The 16,919-nt window shown below is 46.4% G+C and overlaps 3 protein-coding genes across 3 annotated transcripts in view; all 3 read right to left on the bottom strand.

Annotated features, from left to right (window-relative positions):
* The window catches only part of ly75 (lymphocyte antigen 75), a 29,584-nt gene extending 22,699 nt beyond the window's left edge, over positions 1-6,885 (bottom strand). The window contains exons 1-5 of the mRNA XM_056608699.1: positions 6,580-6,885; positions 5,036-5,449; positions 2,895-3,068; positions 2,089-2,250; positions 705-824 (exon numbers count right to left, since the gene is read on the bottom strand). Of these exons, the coding sequence (XP_056464674.1) occupies positions 705-824; positions 2,089-2,250; positions 2,895-3,068; positions 5,036-5,449; positions 6,580-6,673 (964 nt within the window). The 5' untranslated portion in view covers positions 6,674-6,885. The remainder of the gene's footprint in view (positions 1-704; positions 825-2,088; positions 2,251-2,894; positions 3,069-5,035; positions 5,450-6,579) is intronic.
* Positions 6,886-7,416: 531 nt separating this feature from the next.
* On the bottom strand, positions 7,417-16,899 carry LOC130404000 (secretory phospholipase A2 receptor-like). Its single transcript, XM_056608576.1, has 8 exons — positions 16,758-16,899; positions 14,957-15,192; positions 13,850-14,030; positions 13,035-13,169; positions 12,458-12,580; positions 10,592-10,768; positions 10,186-10,221; positions 7,417-8,838 (listed from the first exon to the last, which is right to left on the bottom strand). Exons 1-8 carry the CDS (start codon positions 16,879-16,881, stop codon positions 8,618-8,620), a joined length of 1,233 nt encoding a protein of 410 aa, XP_056464551.1. The 5' UTR covers positions 16,882-16,899; the 3' UTR covers positions 7,417-8,617.
* The window catches only part of LOC130403623 (RNA-binding motif, single-stranded-interacting protein 1-like), an 8,729-nt gene continuing 8,707 nt past the window's right edge, over positions 16,898-16,919 (bottom strand). The window contains exon 6 of the mRNA XM_056608040.1: positions 16,898-16,905. Within this exon, the coding sequence (XP_056464015.1) occupies positions 16,898-16,905 (8 nt within the window). The remainder of the gene's footprint in view (positions 16,906-16,919) is intronic.

The following is a 16,919-nucleotide window of genomic DNA, read 5'->3' as shown; positions in this document are numbered from 1 at the left end:
GACTGGGTTTTGGGTTTGTCGGTGCCGTTAAAGTAGGAAACGGCACCGACAATGTAAAAACCCAGTCACTGCAGTCATGTGATTGGCTGAAAATGGGGGAGGCATCTGATTGGCTCCAGAGTGTTCCTTGTTGAAAATAATGCATTTGTAAATCCAGCCACGTCAGGAGAGTCTCAAAAATCCACATATAAATACAGACCAGTTCACACACAAATGCAAACAAGTTCACAAATGAAAAGTGTCTTGTAAATTCAAGTTTAACAGTTTGTATATAAATGTAACAACATCCAAATACATTTTGATGAAAATTGCAAATATTTTTTTAATTCATATATTTATGGATTTATATTACAATTATTTAAAACAGGGTACATTTGTGTGTGGATCAGAAATGTGTTTGTGAAACTTATTTTGGTTTATGAATTTATTTTACATTTATACATACCGATATCCATTTTGTGTGTGCATTGAAATGTATTTGTGAGAGGAGAGTAACTTATACATAAATCACAAAATACATTTGTGAATCCTTCTCTGTGCATTCATTATTAATGAGACTGCTCTGACCCCATGGATTGACCCTGGTTGTTTTTAAAAAATGTGCGTCATAATTTGATGGACCTGGCAAATACAAACGTAAGAAAATGAAAATTGCCAAGAGGAACCAAGTGTTGTTTCAGTGCATCTCTACTGGGGTCGTCTACCTTCTCCCCAGCGCAGGAAGGCAAGCGGACGGCCGTCGGACCACTGCCACCCCTGGCTGGTGTCCAGCTGGTGGAGGCCCATCCACATCTTATCCGGCATCCCAGACAGGCCAGCTGCGACTGGACCCCACACACACACACACACACACACACACACACACACACACACACACACACACACACACACACACACACACACACACACACACACACACACACACACACACACACACACACACACACACACACACACACTAAACATAATTGCTGTTGCTAGGGTGATTCCTTTTTTATTCATGTTAATTATTAATGTTCCTCCGTGTTCTGCCTTAATCCCTCAACCATCTCACGTTCCGCACAACCATTAAAAACTGAAAGTGTTTTGTAGATTCACAGCACAGTTAATATTCATGAGTACCACGATAACCCTGTTTGATGATGGAATGATTTGCACTAAACTGGGGGAGCTTCTCTAAGTTATGTGTGTGCTTCTTGTAAACAACTCCCCCTCCCGTGTTTGGGTCTGTTTGATGAGAAGTAGCTCAAACTGGGGCGCACACACGCAGACCCTGCAGAGAGCGGAATACATAAACTAATAACGTCCCGGAAACAGGAGGAGAGCTAGGAGGGCGGGGGAGGAGGGGGAGGAGGGGGAGGGAAATGGAAAGCACAACGTAACAAAAGATCACAAGATGGCAACGGAGACAGAGACAGGGAGAGCAAGAGTGGGTGAGAAACATAAAGAGAGAGGCCGGAAGAGAAAGGATAAGAGATGAATAGAAACAGAGAGGGAGACAGAGACAGACAGACAGACAGAGAGGGAGACAGAGACCGACAGACAGAGAGGGAGACAGACAGACGGAGAGAGAGGGAGACAGAGACCGACAGACAGAGAGGGAGACAGACAGACGGAGAGGGAGACAGAGAGGGAGACAGAGACAGACAGACGGAGAGGGAGACAGACAGACAGAGAGGGAGACAGACAGACAGAGAGGGAGACAGACAGACAGAGAGGGAGACAGAGACAGACAGACAGAGAGGGAGACAGAGAGGGAGACAGAGACAGACAGACGGAGTTGGAGACAGAGACAGACAGACAGAGAGGGAGACAGACAGACGGAGAGGGAGACGACAGACAGAGAGGGAGACAGAGACAGACAGACAGAGGGGGAGACAGACCGACAGAGAGGGAGACAGACAGACAGAGAGGGAGACAGAGACCGAAAGAAGGAGGCAGAGACAAACGGAGAGGGAGACGGACAGACAGATTAGAGGCAGACAGACAGAGAGGGAGACAGAGACAGACAGACTGACGGAGACAGCAACACTGTGGTGGTGATGGTGGGGGGAGATGGGTGGGTGAGTGGGGGGGGGTCAGGCTTACAGGTGGGGGACGAGAGCTCTTCCGGCCCGCCCAGACTCAGCAGCTCAGCTCCCTGGCTGCGACATGAGTCCAGAGCCATAGGCCAGCTCACCGCCACGCTGTTTACAAACTGGTAGCACACACCCCCGTCCGCCTCCTTGAAGAGGGTCCCGCAACCTCGCTCTGTAGGGGGGGGGGGAGGGAGAGGGGAAGAGAGGAGGAGGGGTGTACAAATGGAGATATTAATGTTTTGTTTCTCTACACCGTCGTGTTTGGTTCCGTTTCACTTTGTCCTCGTCTCGCTCGAGCGCTTCCTGTTTCTGAACAGTTGGTTCAACCCTTACTAAGAAAAATGACTTGTGCAAACATGTTAATTGGAAGCACCCCTTGCGAAACCGATACGACAGTTTTCGCTCAGTTGTCGTTCGCTGGTCGCACACACGCTTTCATTTGATCTCCGGTGAGGCACACAGTGAGATTTAATTTACCATGTCAACTGACTCGCTAGCATTTAAATCATTTGGTAAATCACGGATTTACTGCAGCTGGTGTCCAAAATATTGTCGTTGTTTTCAGGTTCTTTCTAATACATTTGGTTCCACACTGTTTACAAACACAAAAAACTGCCTCTTGATGATCTCCACTTGACTGCATAGATAGAACCTACATGCAAAGTAAAAGGGTCTAAACCCTTGACCCAGGCTAGACAATCTGTATCGGCCTTGTGGTTCCAAAATAGCTACAATTAAACTCGTCTCTATGGTTACGGCCCTGACAAATAACAAAACTATAAACATAAAAGACCATGAAGAAACACCACCACATGCCAGGTAGGAGGCAGCGGCCGAACTTGTGGTCCTGGTCATAGTCGGAGTTGGTGGAGCACCAGAAGTTCTCGGGGGCGTCGGCCTCGGACAGACAGCCGTGGTGCCAGCTCCCATTGGCCAGGAAGGGGAAGTCACACGGGGCTCCGTCCGAGTTACCGCCACTCGTATGGACGACTGCAGAGAGAGAGAGAAAGAGAGAAAGAGATAGAGACTTTATATTATATTTCATTTTGACGGTTTCATTTATTATTCATTAACTTTTGTTGTGCTTTGGCACCAAAACAGTTCTAAGATGGAGCCTACATTTTAGTTTGAGAAAGAGAGAAAGAGAAACCGAGGGAAAGAGAGAAAGACAGAAGCCTTCGTTATCTTTTGGTTTATTTCCTTTGAGTCTTTCCCCAATTTTAAGTCAATTCTAGGTGCTTGAACAGTGCTTTATTCATACAAACTTCACTAATTGGTTGATTGGTTCATTAGACTGAGACCATGGATCCTACAGTCGTAGAAGACAAGGAAATTGTCAGCGTATTTCTGTGCATCCAACAGGAAGCTGAATGAGCACACAACTTCATTAAGGACCATTTTAGCTCCGTTAGGCCTTATCTGTCTCTGTTCAAGAGGATGTGAGGAATAAAGATTTCTAAGGGTACTTGGCAGGCTCAATTCTAACGCCAAAATTGCAAATAAAGATTCTCTGATCAACATTGAATCACAAGTCACAAGTGAGTGCTGATCCTATAAACTAAGAAACTAAAAGGCACTGGTTGTGACAAGATATTTTCACAGTAAAGCCACATTATAATAATGTGATTCATTGTATATTGAGTCCATGAGATTCTGTCCGGAGAGTCTCTCCAGAAAACCTTGATTTAATCTAATCTTGTCCTTGAGGTTTAGCAAAAAAACCAAATTCTGAAATGTGTCCTTTATCTAAACTGTGATTAAACACATCATCAGACTGGAATCCTTTTCAAAAGAGACGCCCATCAAAATACTTAATAAATTGTGTGTGTGGGCGCGTGTTTAAAATTGTATTACAATCCTATCTTTGTCCAAATTTTCTATATGTCCTTTATCAAGACTGTTTTGATCACGTCAACCGTGTCACATTGCAGGTAATCATCAGAATTAACGGGGTTCTGATTCCAAAACGATCAAATATGTTTTGTGCCGTGCAGGGGTGTAGTGGCCGTTGGATGAGGGGGGGGGGGGGAATAAGTGTGTGTGTGTGTGTGTGTGTGTGTGTGTGTGTGTGTGTGTGTGTGTGTGTGTGTGTGTGTGTGTGTGTGTGTGTGTGTGTGTGTGTGTACACAGTTAATATTTTTTTACCCTAACCCTTTTTTTAAATTGTAATATCAAAACGACATTATTGCCAATTGTAAAACTGTACACATCCAAATAGTCTTTAAGCAGCATTTCACCACTAAAAACATCACTGAAGCCACGCTAAAACCCAAAATGAAAGCGAAAGCGAGCTGTGAGCAGTGAGTCACATGTCACAAGCCGCAGACTGAAGATAGGCCTGCATAGCTATCTCTACATTCAGACAGTTGTGGTTCCCCCAAGCTAGCTGCGAAACAGAGTTGTGGTTTCTACAAGGCAGACCTAATGCAATGCCACAAAACCATTCCGTTGAATGCATCAAGTTAAACATGTTTGAACAAAGGAAATTAGCTCTTTATGACAATTGAAGCCCAGACTTGAAGCTATGTTCCTTGAAAAAACAACAGGTACACTCTTGCACACACTTTGCAAGAGTTTGTATACCTGGGGTTCACAACCTAGTATATATGTACTGGAACTCAACTAAATTGAGGGGAGTTAATTAATAGGTTTCTAAGGTGTGGTTGGCCTACTCAGAAAGGCCTTTGGACATAGCACTACTCAGTGAGCTGTAGCTGTGTTTGGATCTGCGATAACAACAGGCATTATTTTTGCTATTATGTTTGGTGAGGATTTCTTTCAAGAAAAGCAAAAATAAAATCATATCAATCAATGAATTCATCAATCAATTGAGTATACACATTTACACACATTCTCGGATATTATCTACCGACCCCCGACGGGTAATTGTGTGACCCCAATGGGGCCTCGACCCTCAGGTTGAGAACCAGCGACGCCGGTGACGGAACCGTACTCACCGCGGTACGCCCGCTGGCACACTTTCTCCGGGCCCTCGTCGGCGGTCCAGGCGTCGCTGGCGTCGTGCTTGGCCACCACCGTGCTCCTGCTGACGGCCAGGCCCATCTCGTAGGCGGTGAGCAGCGCCCCCTCCAGGCAGCGCCACTGCAGCACGCCCTGCACCCCCGTGGAGCTGCAGGGGAACAGGCCCGGGGCCTTGGTGCCCACGTTCAGCCCCAGGCAGCGCGCAGTGGCCACGTGGAAGAGCCGGCGGCCCGATCCCCACTTCCACACCTGGGGGGCGGCGGTGGTGGGGGAGGAAGGGGAGGAGGGGGTGGGCGTGGAGGCGCAACGCTCCAGGCCCACCCCGGCGGGTCCCTCGGCTACCAGGCATTGACCCGTCGACGCGTGGCGGATCGTGAAGGCGTCCGCATCTTTGTAAGGAGAGACAGAGTGAGGTCAAGTGTCGCATCCAATCAACGTGCGTGTGTCTGTATATGATGGTGTGTGTGTGTGTGTGTGTGTGTGTGTGTGTGTGTGTGTGTGTCTATATATTATGGTGTGTATGTGTCTATATACGAGTGTGTGTGCGCGTGTGTGTGTGTGTGTGTGTGTGTGTGTGTGTGTGTGTGTGTGTGTGTGTGTGTGTGTGTGTGTGTGTGTGTGTGTGTGTGTGTGTGTGTGTGTGTGTGTGTGTGTTGAGCGAGCAAGCAGATCAAACAGTTCATACAGATCTGTTTTGAGGAGTGGCAGAAAAACACACATCTCCGATTTACAGTAAAGAGTGTGAGCCACTTGTACCTCACTGCTTTTATTGGACTATATCTGACAGGCTCAGCTAAAGACAATATATAGATATATAGGAATTGAGGGACACACACACACACACACACACACACACACACACACACACACACACACACACACACACACACACACACACACACACACACACACACACACACACACACAAAGGGTGAACAGTAATACATGACCTAGTGTCCATGTTTTTATTCATTACGTAGTTCACGCTTGCCTTTTAACGCAATTATTCCACTGTCCAAATGACCCTGAATACAGCCTGCTCTGCATTTTATTTAATAAAAACAAACAATTGAAGTTATTCGAGTGAAACCTTACGAGCATGAGTCAGGTTCATTAAGCCTGATGTGTGTGTGGATGGGGGTGTGTAAACTGGACATCACATCTTCCCGATATAGCTATGAGTGTGCAGTTTATCTGTCCTGTCAACGGGGCGGGGGTCAAGTCAGTCGCGGCGTGCGCAACAACGCGAATGAGTGTCAACTACAGAGCGGACAACTTAGTTAATTTACAATAAACTACTCCTGCTACTATCAAAGCCCAGGAAGGAGTTTTATCATACGCATTAGTGTTCCATCAAGAAAACCCCACAGCGATTTGTATCGCTTTCGTTTCTGACGTGCAAAGGTCCGATGTAAACCCCCAAAGTTGAAATCGAAACCTTATTAATAAACAACAACAAATTAGCACCAATTAAAATAAATTTTCCGAGCGCGTAAAATAACAATTGGGCACAACTTACCAAGCGTCTGAGCGCACGTCCCGAAACGAATCGCTCTGTTGTCCAACAGAAAAAAGAAACAAAGAGAAACTACTACTTTCAACATCTCCGACATGGTCTAAATAAAGTGTAACCTGGACTTTCCCATGCATGCAGTATCCCCTTCCACGGCCGGCTCTATGTGGGAATGGTCCTCGGTTGGTTTACTTGGTTCATAGCTCCGGGAGTAAAAAAGAGCTAAAACTGGTTCGCTGCCTACTGTCAGATGCGATCTCAACTCTCCGCTGTTGGGTTACTGCGTTTGGCAAATACAGTATTCCTCCCAGAACCCGGATACTCCTCCCTTATGGCCGAACAAACACCGCCCGCTCGGCTGTTTCCGTGCGCTAAAACCAATAAACACAAGCCGCTCGGCGCTTGGGAGAGCTCTGGGATCGTGTCGATCGCTCTCCTTTTCTATATATAAACGGCCCGTTTGAAACAAAAAAACTCATCAATTATGAATGCAGCTGCCCTTCTCATTGCGAAGAGCTTTCTCTGACCTCTTGCCTCAACGTCTGTCGCTTTGTGCAGAATTATCAACGATATACAATTTGATGTGTCGAAGTGTTCAAGCTCAATGTTTTGTTGTTTGTGATGAATGACTATCATTTCCAGAGATCTATAAATACGAGTCATTACGATTATTTCAGAGGCCTAAACTGTGAATTTATAATTCTTAAATTAAGACAATTAATTATGCCCACATTTCTTGACATTACATAGCCTACATTTGTGATACGAGTGATAAAGCGAAAAATTAAAATTGCTTGTTTTCGCTAATAACAGCCAGAATAAGATTACAAAGAAGACACATGGCACGACACACTGTGAGAAATCATCTTCAAACTTTTCATTTATTAATTCCCACATTTATTATTACAAAAAACATCTGTGCAAAAACACATCAAAGCGTTTATAGTGATCAATGATGCCTTGTGAGTTCTCCTAATAAAATAGAAAATACAAGAGAACCAACTCGGACATTGAAAACGTTTCCTTAGAAATATACCAAAGCACCACCACACAGGGAGTCCTAATACTGAGACTGTATGACCATCACGTCATACAACAAACGTGTCCACACAGAGACACACACCTGGAATTTCCGGCTAGATTTCCTAAATACACTTCCCCTATAAAGATGCTTTCAAAAACTTCGACTGGAGACCAGAAAAGGCAGTGGCTTCTGATCTTGAAAATGGTACTATGGTACCTTAAAGTGTCCCATCCTTCATTAATATAAAACCGGTCTGACATGCTATTAAGTGCATCTCCTCATAAACATGTCCCTGATTCAATGTTTTGTTTTTATTAGCTCACCGCTCGCCTGACCTTGCATATCTTAACGTATTCTTATTTGTGCACCTTTTTCAAATTGTAGTTTCAATCATAGTTCATCGTTCAGTCCCTTTAACTTCATCACAGGAAATCGAATCATGCTGACAGATTCATATTTGAATCACTTGTTCTCTCTTTCCTTTCTTCAGTAAGACAGTGAAGTTCCCGAGGAAAAATACTGAATGGCTGCTATCATGTGACCCGAATCATGACCAATGACAACGGCAGCTTGGGAATGTCATAGTGTGACATTGTTGACTCAAAGTGAACTGGCAAAACTCAAAACAAACACACACACACACACACACACACACACACACACACACACACACACACACACACACAGGCAAATGCACACAGGCTCAAACACACACACACACACACACACACAGGTACAGACATGCATGGGCACAGACAGACGTGGGCACAGACACACAAGCACATACACAGCTAAAGATAGAAGGTGACCGAGAGGTCGTCACAAATAGAGAGAGAGCGAAAGAGAGACACACACAGACACACACACACACAGAAAAACAGAGGAAGAGAGACATAGACAGAGGGAGAGAGACATAGAAAGAGGGAGAGAGAGACAGAGAGACACACGCAGAGACAGGACACAGAGCGAGATGAGCCTCTCATGTGTCCCTCCGGAGCCGCCGCCAGCGGCGTGTGAACGCTAGTCCCCGCCAGGACCCTCCAGGTCTGTGATGAGCACGTTGCCGTCCGACTCGGTGCCCTGGGAGTCGGTCTGTCTGTAGTACGCCCCCCCCACCAGCGGGGGGAGCCGGCCGAAGCGCGAGTTGCTCCTCCGGTACAGGAGCCAAAGGATCCCGGCCGCCAAGCAGAAGATCAGCACGGCCACCAGGACGGCGGCGGGGATGACCCCCCGATGGAGGCCTGGGAAGGAGACGTTATGAGGACACGGGGACATCATGGCCGTGGGTTGTGGCCCCAGAACCGCCGCAGGGTCGTCGAGGCGTTTGAATGCATGTGGTAATGTGTGTGTGAGTGTGTTATTAAATGTGTGTGTGAATGTGTGTGTGAATGTGATTTTGAATGTGTGTGTGTGTGTGAATGTGGTGGAGATTGCGTGTGTGTCTGTGAATGTGATGAATGTTTGAATGCGTGTGTGAGAATATGGTTGTGAATGTATGAATGTGTGTGTACGTGGTTTTGAATGCGTGTGTGAGTCGATGTGTTTGTAAATGCGGTTGAGATTGTGTGAGTGAATGTGTTTGTAAAAATCGGTGAACATTTGACCAAGTGCGTGTACAGAAGGAAACGTGATCCTACTGATAATAGGATTCAAACCGAAAACTATTACTGGTTTGAATCCTACTATTACAGGCCTCAAACCAAAAACAACCAGAATAGTTTCTAACCTTCAGGGTGCATCTAGAGACTCTTGTCTTCCCACACTTCCACTTCACTGTCCTGTATGAGTCCTGGGGTTCTACTGCAGTGTGGTTGAATGTGTGATGTCCTTCCTACTCTGTTCCGGATTTTTTTAGAAACTCTTGACGTGGAAAGCTCTTAAATGTACATTCCTCTTGGTGCACTTGGTGTTCACTTGAGTTGTTCGTATTGGATCACAGTGTCTGCTAAACGAATAACAGAGAATGTAACCACTAATGTTGTTTGTGGAGTATTCTAATGCATTGTGGGATTTTTCCGTCCTGCTGCCACACGATGCATATGCATAAGTGGCCAGGTTTCCTCAGGTCTGCGCATTTATCCACAGACGACTTGATGATGAAACAGAACAAACAATGCGTGTGTTCTGGTGCTACCGAAGGGGCGTGGTCGCCAGCGAGCCTGCTTAGAAGAAGCTTTTGACATCAGGAACAATAGTCTTCTATCAGCCTCAGAACCAGCTCATACTAGAGCTGGATCTCTGGGACCACAGGGTACGGTATTCCTCTTATGTTTTCGTCTAAATCCTAAAAAGCCTGACTGATTATTAAACAACACCTTTTCTGGCAAAGGATGAGTCAATGAGTGCAATGACGTGAACATGCAAAGAGGCATCAATACCCATCTACGGTTCTTCTGTCCTCAGGTTAAAGAACATCAATACTCTTATGGAGTCCCAATATTCATCAATAAGGTTTATCCCATCTCATTCTGTCATAGAGTCATAGAGATACATTTCACTCTGAGAATGGGTCGGCTATTAGCAGTTTGGTCATCATATTCATTTATCGCTAAGGGGTTAGAACCCGCTAAAATAAATGTGCTTTTTACCGTTTAGTGGTTCCACTTCCACCTCAGTTATGGTTTCTGCAGGAAATAAAAACACAATGGCAAGAAAATTATAAATTCAGTTCACACACAATTCCTAAATGCACACACGTATGTACATACAATAATATACATTACATAGGTAACATACACACACAAATATATATATCCCATACATAACTTTCTTACTAAACCCCATACCAACACACTGAAACACACACACATTAGTACACAAACATCAACACACACACACACACACACACACACACACACACACACACACACACACACACACACACACACACACACACACACACACACACACACACACACACACACACACACACACACACACACACACACAGGTATCAGGCTGCAGTATAGTGGGGGTGGTGGGGCTGCTTGGTACCGGGCCGTGTCTTGCAGACGAAGCCCAGGCGCTGGGTGCAGGCAGACAGGTGCCACGTGCCGTCCTGCACCCTGACAGACAGGCAGCTGTCTGCGGACAGAGAGCTGCGCTCCGGGGCGTGGAAGTGCCAGTTGGTGAAGTTGAGAGGGGAGCCATCCAGCCAGGCCAGCCCTTTCGCTGGGAGGGGAGGGGGAGACACACAATACAACAGATCAGTTTTACTGATTCAAATGGTTTTCCCCAAGTTTTGACTACGGACACGTATACATAGCAGGGTATTTAGAGAAACGAATATCCCCCCCACCGCCGTTTTCAAAAATAACATCATGCACGCAACATCGTTTTCAAAAAAGTTGTCATTTACATCAACCCCGCTGTGGGGGGACGTGTGACGTCTGGCCTGCAGGGGGAGTATGGGCAGGTTGGGAGCGCACCGGATTGGCTGGGGGGGGGGGGGGTTGGACCTGAGTGCGAGCAGGTGTCAGCACTCAGGCCAATCAGGGAGTGTTTGTATATATGTGCCTGCTTTGTGGTTAGTGGGGGAACCGGGGAGCAGAGAGAGAGAGGCAGGGGCGATCGCCACCAGAGACCGCCTGGAACGCATCCTGTGACCGCTTGGAGCGGAGTTATGATTTACGTCCAAGGAATGGTGTTTTGTAGGACTGAGCGATCGAAATAAAAGGACTTTCTGTTGGAAAAAGCAAACCTGGTGTCCAAGCGCTCTGTGAACCTGCTACACCCGCATTAATACGCCATTGAGCGCCATTATAACTATGGCAAACCTATGGGCGGCAGTGTAGGGAGAATGATAGCCAAACAAACTCGCATGACGTTAAGCATTTTCTGGCGCATAATGTGACGCTTGAGAACCTAAAACCCTGTTTCTCCCAGTTGACACGACAAAACATAACCGGCTTTATCAGAAACCTCCACTTTGGAGTCCGGAGTTTTTAGAAATAATCGTTTTCTGTGATGAAAACTGGGTTTTCGTGTAAATGAGAGGCCAAACCGCGGGGAAATATCTGCGTTTTCCCTTGGTGTAAACGGGGCCTACATCACTTGTAAGTCCTTGTGGGAGTGTGTGGATGATGGCTGGTTTAGGCAGCCTCACCTGGTGGAGTCTGATTGAACTCTGGGGCTGGGTGAGGCTGTACACCTGTTGTGCATTGAGTTATCAGTGCGCACAGGTTGAGGCCACGTTTATACGTAGCAGGGTATTTATAGAAACAAATATTTCCCCCCCTCCGTTTTCAAAAATAACATTGTGCACACAACATCGTTTTCAAAAAAGTTGGCGTTTACATCAAAACGCATAAATACGCCGTTGAGCGCCATTATAAGTAGCCTAAGCCAAACCTAGGGGCAGCAGTGTAGTGAGAAGGATAAAGCCATGCAAGCCAATCAGAATCCTCAGAATCAACAACAACGAATAACAGGAGTACTTCCTGTAAAAAAACTAACTAACATAGGGCACTCATATGACGCTAAGCATTTTCTGGCACATAATGTGACGCTTCAGAACCTAAAACCCCGTTTCTCCCCGTTGACACGACAACACATAACTGGCGTTTTCAGAAATCTCCACTTTGGCCGGAGTTTTTAGAAATGATCGTTTTCTGTGATAAAAAATGCGTTTTCGTGTAAATGAGAGGCCAAACCGCGTGGAAATATCTGCGTTTTCCCTTGGTGTAAACGGGGCCTAAACGTGCCATCACCACACACACTGGCGAGATCTTCTGGAAGGCAGCGGAGCAGTCTTGCCATGTTCAGTATCATCATTTTGCAATAACCGGTCTGCAATTAAAAAGCAGAACCCAGCCAGGAGGAAGCTCTTGCGGTTCCTTCTACTAACACGGCGGTTCTTACTGTCGGGGTTGAAGAACATGCTCAGCCACAGCGTCTGGTGGGGGAACCCGGACGACCACAGCTGCTCCAGCACAAAGCGGTTCTCCGCCTCACTCTGGATGCTGAGGACATCTGACGTGTTGACTGAAGGAACAGAGCGCAGCGCCCCAAGAAGGGGGGGGTGTTAGCTGGGATGGGCGCTGGGAATAGACCCTCTCATGGCAGGGGTACTAGGGGACTATCCTCTGGGGTGGCTGAGGTAACACACGGGCTAGGGTTTGGATGCTAGCCCGCAAGGTCAATTGGAAATAAGAAAGACATGCAACTAGATTTTTCATATTCATTAAATGAATCTATATATATAAAAAAATTAAAAAAAATAATAATTCAGATTTAACTGAACCATTATATAATATTTCCTAATGCATTTAATGAGATTTATTAAATTGGAAAAAATGCAGAAGTTCCGCAACTCACTGATGCGTTTTTATTTAATAATGGTAGTGTATTGTGATGAGGGAGCTCAGTTTGACGGTCTAGTCTGTCAGTTGAAGCTATGGGTAGCCGATGAGCTCAGCTTGTCAGAACAGGTGTCTACCTTTCTGCCTGCAGTGGTCTCTGGCTTTCTCCAGGGTTAGTCTTTCGACCGCAGGCTCAAAGTTATAACAGCCGTTTCCAAACTTCACCCACGTAGGGGGACAAACCACCTCGTAGATGGTGAAGGCATTGCTTCCTGTGTAAGAGAGAGAGAGAGATAGACAGTGTTTAGTTTTTAACCTGCGTATTCTTCCAATGTGTTGCATTCCTGTGGTTTATCAAACCTATTTGATGATACTTTGCGCAAAAAACTGATTACTCAGTGCGTAACAGGTGAAATGAAAAGATAATAAGAAATGTGATGAAACTACCGGTAGATGATTACAAGTCGAACAGCAGGGACAGCGCCCCCTCTGTTTGAATATTCGCAATTACCTGTCACGACCCATACAATACACACATTGAAATGTGTAGGTTTGCCTCACAGCTTTTTGTGAGCATTTTCGGATTTTGTTTTTTATTTTTCTATATTTTACATCTTTTACTCTTCACTTTACTGTTATCGATAGAAAAAACGAATCCTCGTAATATCCTAACATATTACAATTATTATAATAATTATATTATAATATTACTAGTTAGTTTGTTGTCTTGATACTGTGGGTGTACTTTGAGGCATATTTCAACAAATAGGATTCAAATCAACCAGAAAAGGACCTTGAAGAACGAATCAGAAGACAGCCCCTGTCATCCTCCATCCTGTGTCTCTGGGGTCATCAGTCGGCTCATTATGCATGCGGAACACCTGGGTTCTAAACTCTAACTCTGCCACAAAACAAACCGAAAAAACAGGAAAGCGAGGGGAGACCAACTGACTTGGCGGGGGGACGTGGCACAGTGCCCCCGGTAGCGGCCTCTCGCAGTCGGCCCGCCTCCAGCCCCCGCTCACGTCCAGGTACACACACTCCCCCGTCACAAAGTCCTCCTCGTCCTCGCTGACGTCCCAGTGGGCGTACACCGTGTCGCTGCCGTCCGACCAATGGTAGTTCTGGCCGTCCTGAGGGGGAAATGAGGTCACAAGAGTCGGTCGGGGAGGTGGGCTGAGACAGGGGTGGATATGGTTGGTCATGGCCTGGATGGGGATAAATACATCACTAAGAGGAAGTAGGCTAAACTAAGTCAGGCTAGGCCACAATAAGCCATGAGAAAACAAGATGAGCTTAAAGAAAGATAAACTGAAATAAGAAACGCTCGACAAAAAAGGACTCCACTAAACAGCGCACAGCTAAACTACTAAACCACCAAGCTAACCTGAGGTGAACTAAACCAATTCAACTAAGCTAGGCTGAAAAAAAGGAGAAGAGGAAGTAAGATAGATAAGACATACAGGATGAGAGCCACAGCATCAACAGAGCAGCGCGGTGAGGAAAGGGAGACAAAGCAAACAAACGGCCTGCTGGGGAAATTAATTCCATCGTTTCATCTTCAGCTCACTTCAGCCTGTGAGCGAGGCATCCGTGCGTGGGCGGGTTGATTATGTCGACGCCCTGCTGTGAGAGCATATGCTGGGAGCGTGCACGTCTCATGCACATAGTTTCAATTCAGGCAGTGGGGCCCAGATCCGAGCCAACCTCATACAATAACCTTAGCTCTGACCCAACCCTAGCCCCTAATCCTAACCCTAACCCTAAACCCTAGCCCTTAATCCTAGCCCATAGCCCCTAATCACACACATTACATCCTGCACCAACGCGCCCGGATATCTATGAAGAACTACATCGCTCGGAGAACGTACATGTCTTTCCGCGTTGCCGATCCCTGTGGGGGTTTGTGGCAAGCAATCGCAGATCGCAGAAACCAAAACACTGTTTGTTCAGTTGGTTGCAACTGTTAATTTACATTCGGGCTGGAAAACGTATACTGCCCCCTTGTGTGCAGGGATTCTAACTGCAGGCAGCCCAGCAGACACGGGGGGCTACGTACGTCCTGGCTGTACAGGCCGATCCAGTGGGGCGCGGCCAGCCGGTTGACCAGCACGGTGAGGAAGGCCTGGTGGTAGGCGTCCGTGATGCTGGCCAGCTCCGAGCCCACGTCCACGCAGGCCTGCTGCGCCTGGTACCAGCTCATGTTGCCCGGCAACACCTTGTAGTTGCGGCTCTTGTAGTCCACGTTGTCCGGGGCGGGGTGGTGGTACGTGTGGGTCGGTGGTTTGGACGGGTCTGAGGGAGAGAGAGGGAGGGGGGGGGGAGGGGGGGGGGGGGGGAGAGAGAGGGGGGTGGGGAGGGGGGGGGGGCGGCGGAGAGACTATTATGCGGTCGTGTTTTTTTATTTGATACCATGTTTGTTATTTTGCAGACAGACAGACAGACAGACAGACAGACAAGACAGACAAGACAGACAAGACAGACAGACAAACAGACAGACAGACAGACAGACAGACGGCCAGACAGACAGAGGGCCAGACAGACAGACAGACAGACAGACAGACAGAGACAAGCAAAGTAAATTAAAAGTTCCAACTGAACTGAAACAGCCTTTCTTAAATTCTGCTCTTTGTACAGATTTTTTTAGTAGTTTAGTTTATTCATCTACTTTATTTTAAGTATATTTTGCGTGAAGGGAACTTGCAAATTAAGAATTTCATTTCCCAGACAGTGCAAACTATGTTTCCATTGTGGATATGAAAATAAACGATCTTGTATATTTGCAGAACAAGACCGAGTGTTATAATGCTAGTAGCAGGAACCAGATTCCAGAGAAGCGGGTTTCAGATGAGTGTTTATTTACAGGTTCACTTCCTTAAATGACGAAGAGGTGGACTAAAATAGACTTGTGAGGCCTTCATCCTTCAGACGAACGACACATTGATCTGCTGTCATGCCGCGCTCTGATTGGTCGTCTCAGATTGCATTGCTCCCTTATTTAATATTGAACTCGCTCAGGGTCACCGATAAACAGATCCGATATCAAACAAAGATCCAGTTACACGTACCTACGTACTAATAAACATTCGCTGTGTGTACTGCAATGAATGTTTATGAAATATTGACCGCTTCGTCAGATAACATTTTCTCCATTTACCATGTAGAGTGAAAGGCAGAACGTTGCTAAGATATTAGCAGGTGGTAAACCAAAGGAACAGGGTAGGTGAGGCTGATGAGCGTATACAGTCGTACAGTCGGTTAGACTGTGTATAGTCATACGGAGTTGGATTTCTCTTTTGTTTGATGCCACTTTAGGGGAAAGCTACCTAGCCATGGCAGCAACTAAGCTAACTCCGGCATATTTTTTATTGATGCTCTGGCTCAGCGGTCCCCAACCCCCGGGTCGCGGACCGGTACCGGTCCGTGGGTCATTTGGTAATGGTCCGCAGAGAAAGATTATTTATTGATTTTAATAAAAAAAAATAAAAAAATTCATGCAAAATGCATGCACACTTAATAAACTCAATTTACTTCGCAATACTGTCACTCTTTTACATGCCATATAAACATATAACATGTTTGCATTTTTGGCAACCTCTGCCCAACATAACCCCCCCCCCCGGTCCGTGAAACTTTTCGGAGAATCATACCGGTCCTTGATGCTGAAAAGGTTGGGGACCCCTGCTCTGGCTGACATGTTGACTAATGTGCACTGTCCTAATCAAATAAATAAATAATAATAATAGTTTGTATGCACTGAATTGAATTGAATTGAGTTGCGTTGTGTTACGTTGAGTTGAGTTGAGTTTAATCACGCCTTCCCGTGCTCAAGATGGAGGACGGACGGACGGACGGCTCACCCTGGGGCTTCTGACAGATGTAGCCGTAGCCCGTCTCGGAGCACTTGTCGTCGTACCACTTCCCCGCCAGGTGCAGGTTGTGGTGGTTGGAGAGCACGGTACACAGGGGCTCACCGGCTGCCATCGCCGTGCTCAGCCAATCATCCGCCTGGGACACACACA

The sequence above is a fragment of the Gadus chalcogrammus genome, chromosome 14, assembly GCF_026213295.1.
Source record: "Gadus chalcogrammus isolate NIFS_2021 chromosome 14, NIFS_Gcha_1.0, whole genome shotgun sequence".
In the NCBI taxonomy this organism is placed as follows: Eukaryota; Metazoa; Chordata; class Actinopteri; order Gadiformes; family Gadidae; genus Gadus; species Gadus chalcogrammus.
This window is presented reverse-complemented; position numbering and strand designations above follow the sequence as displayed.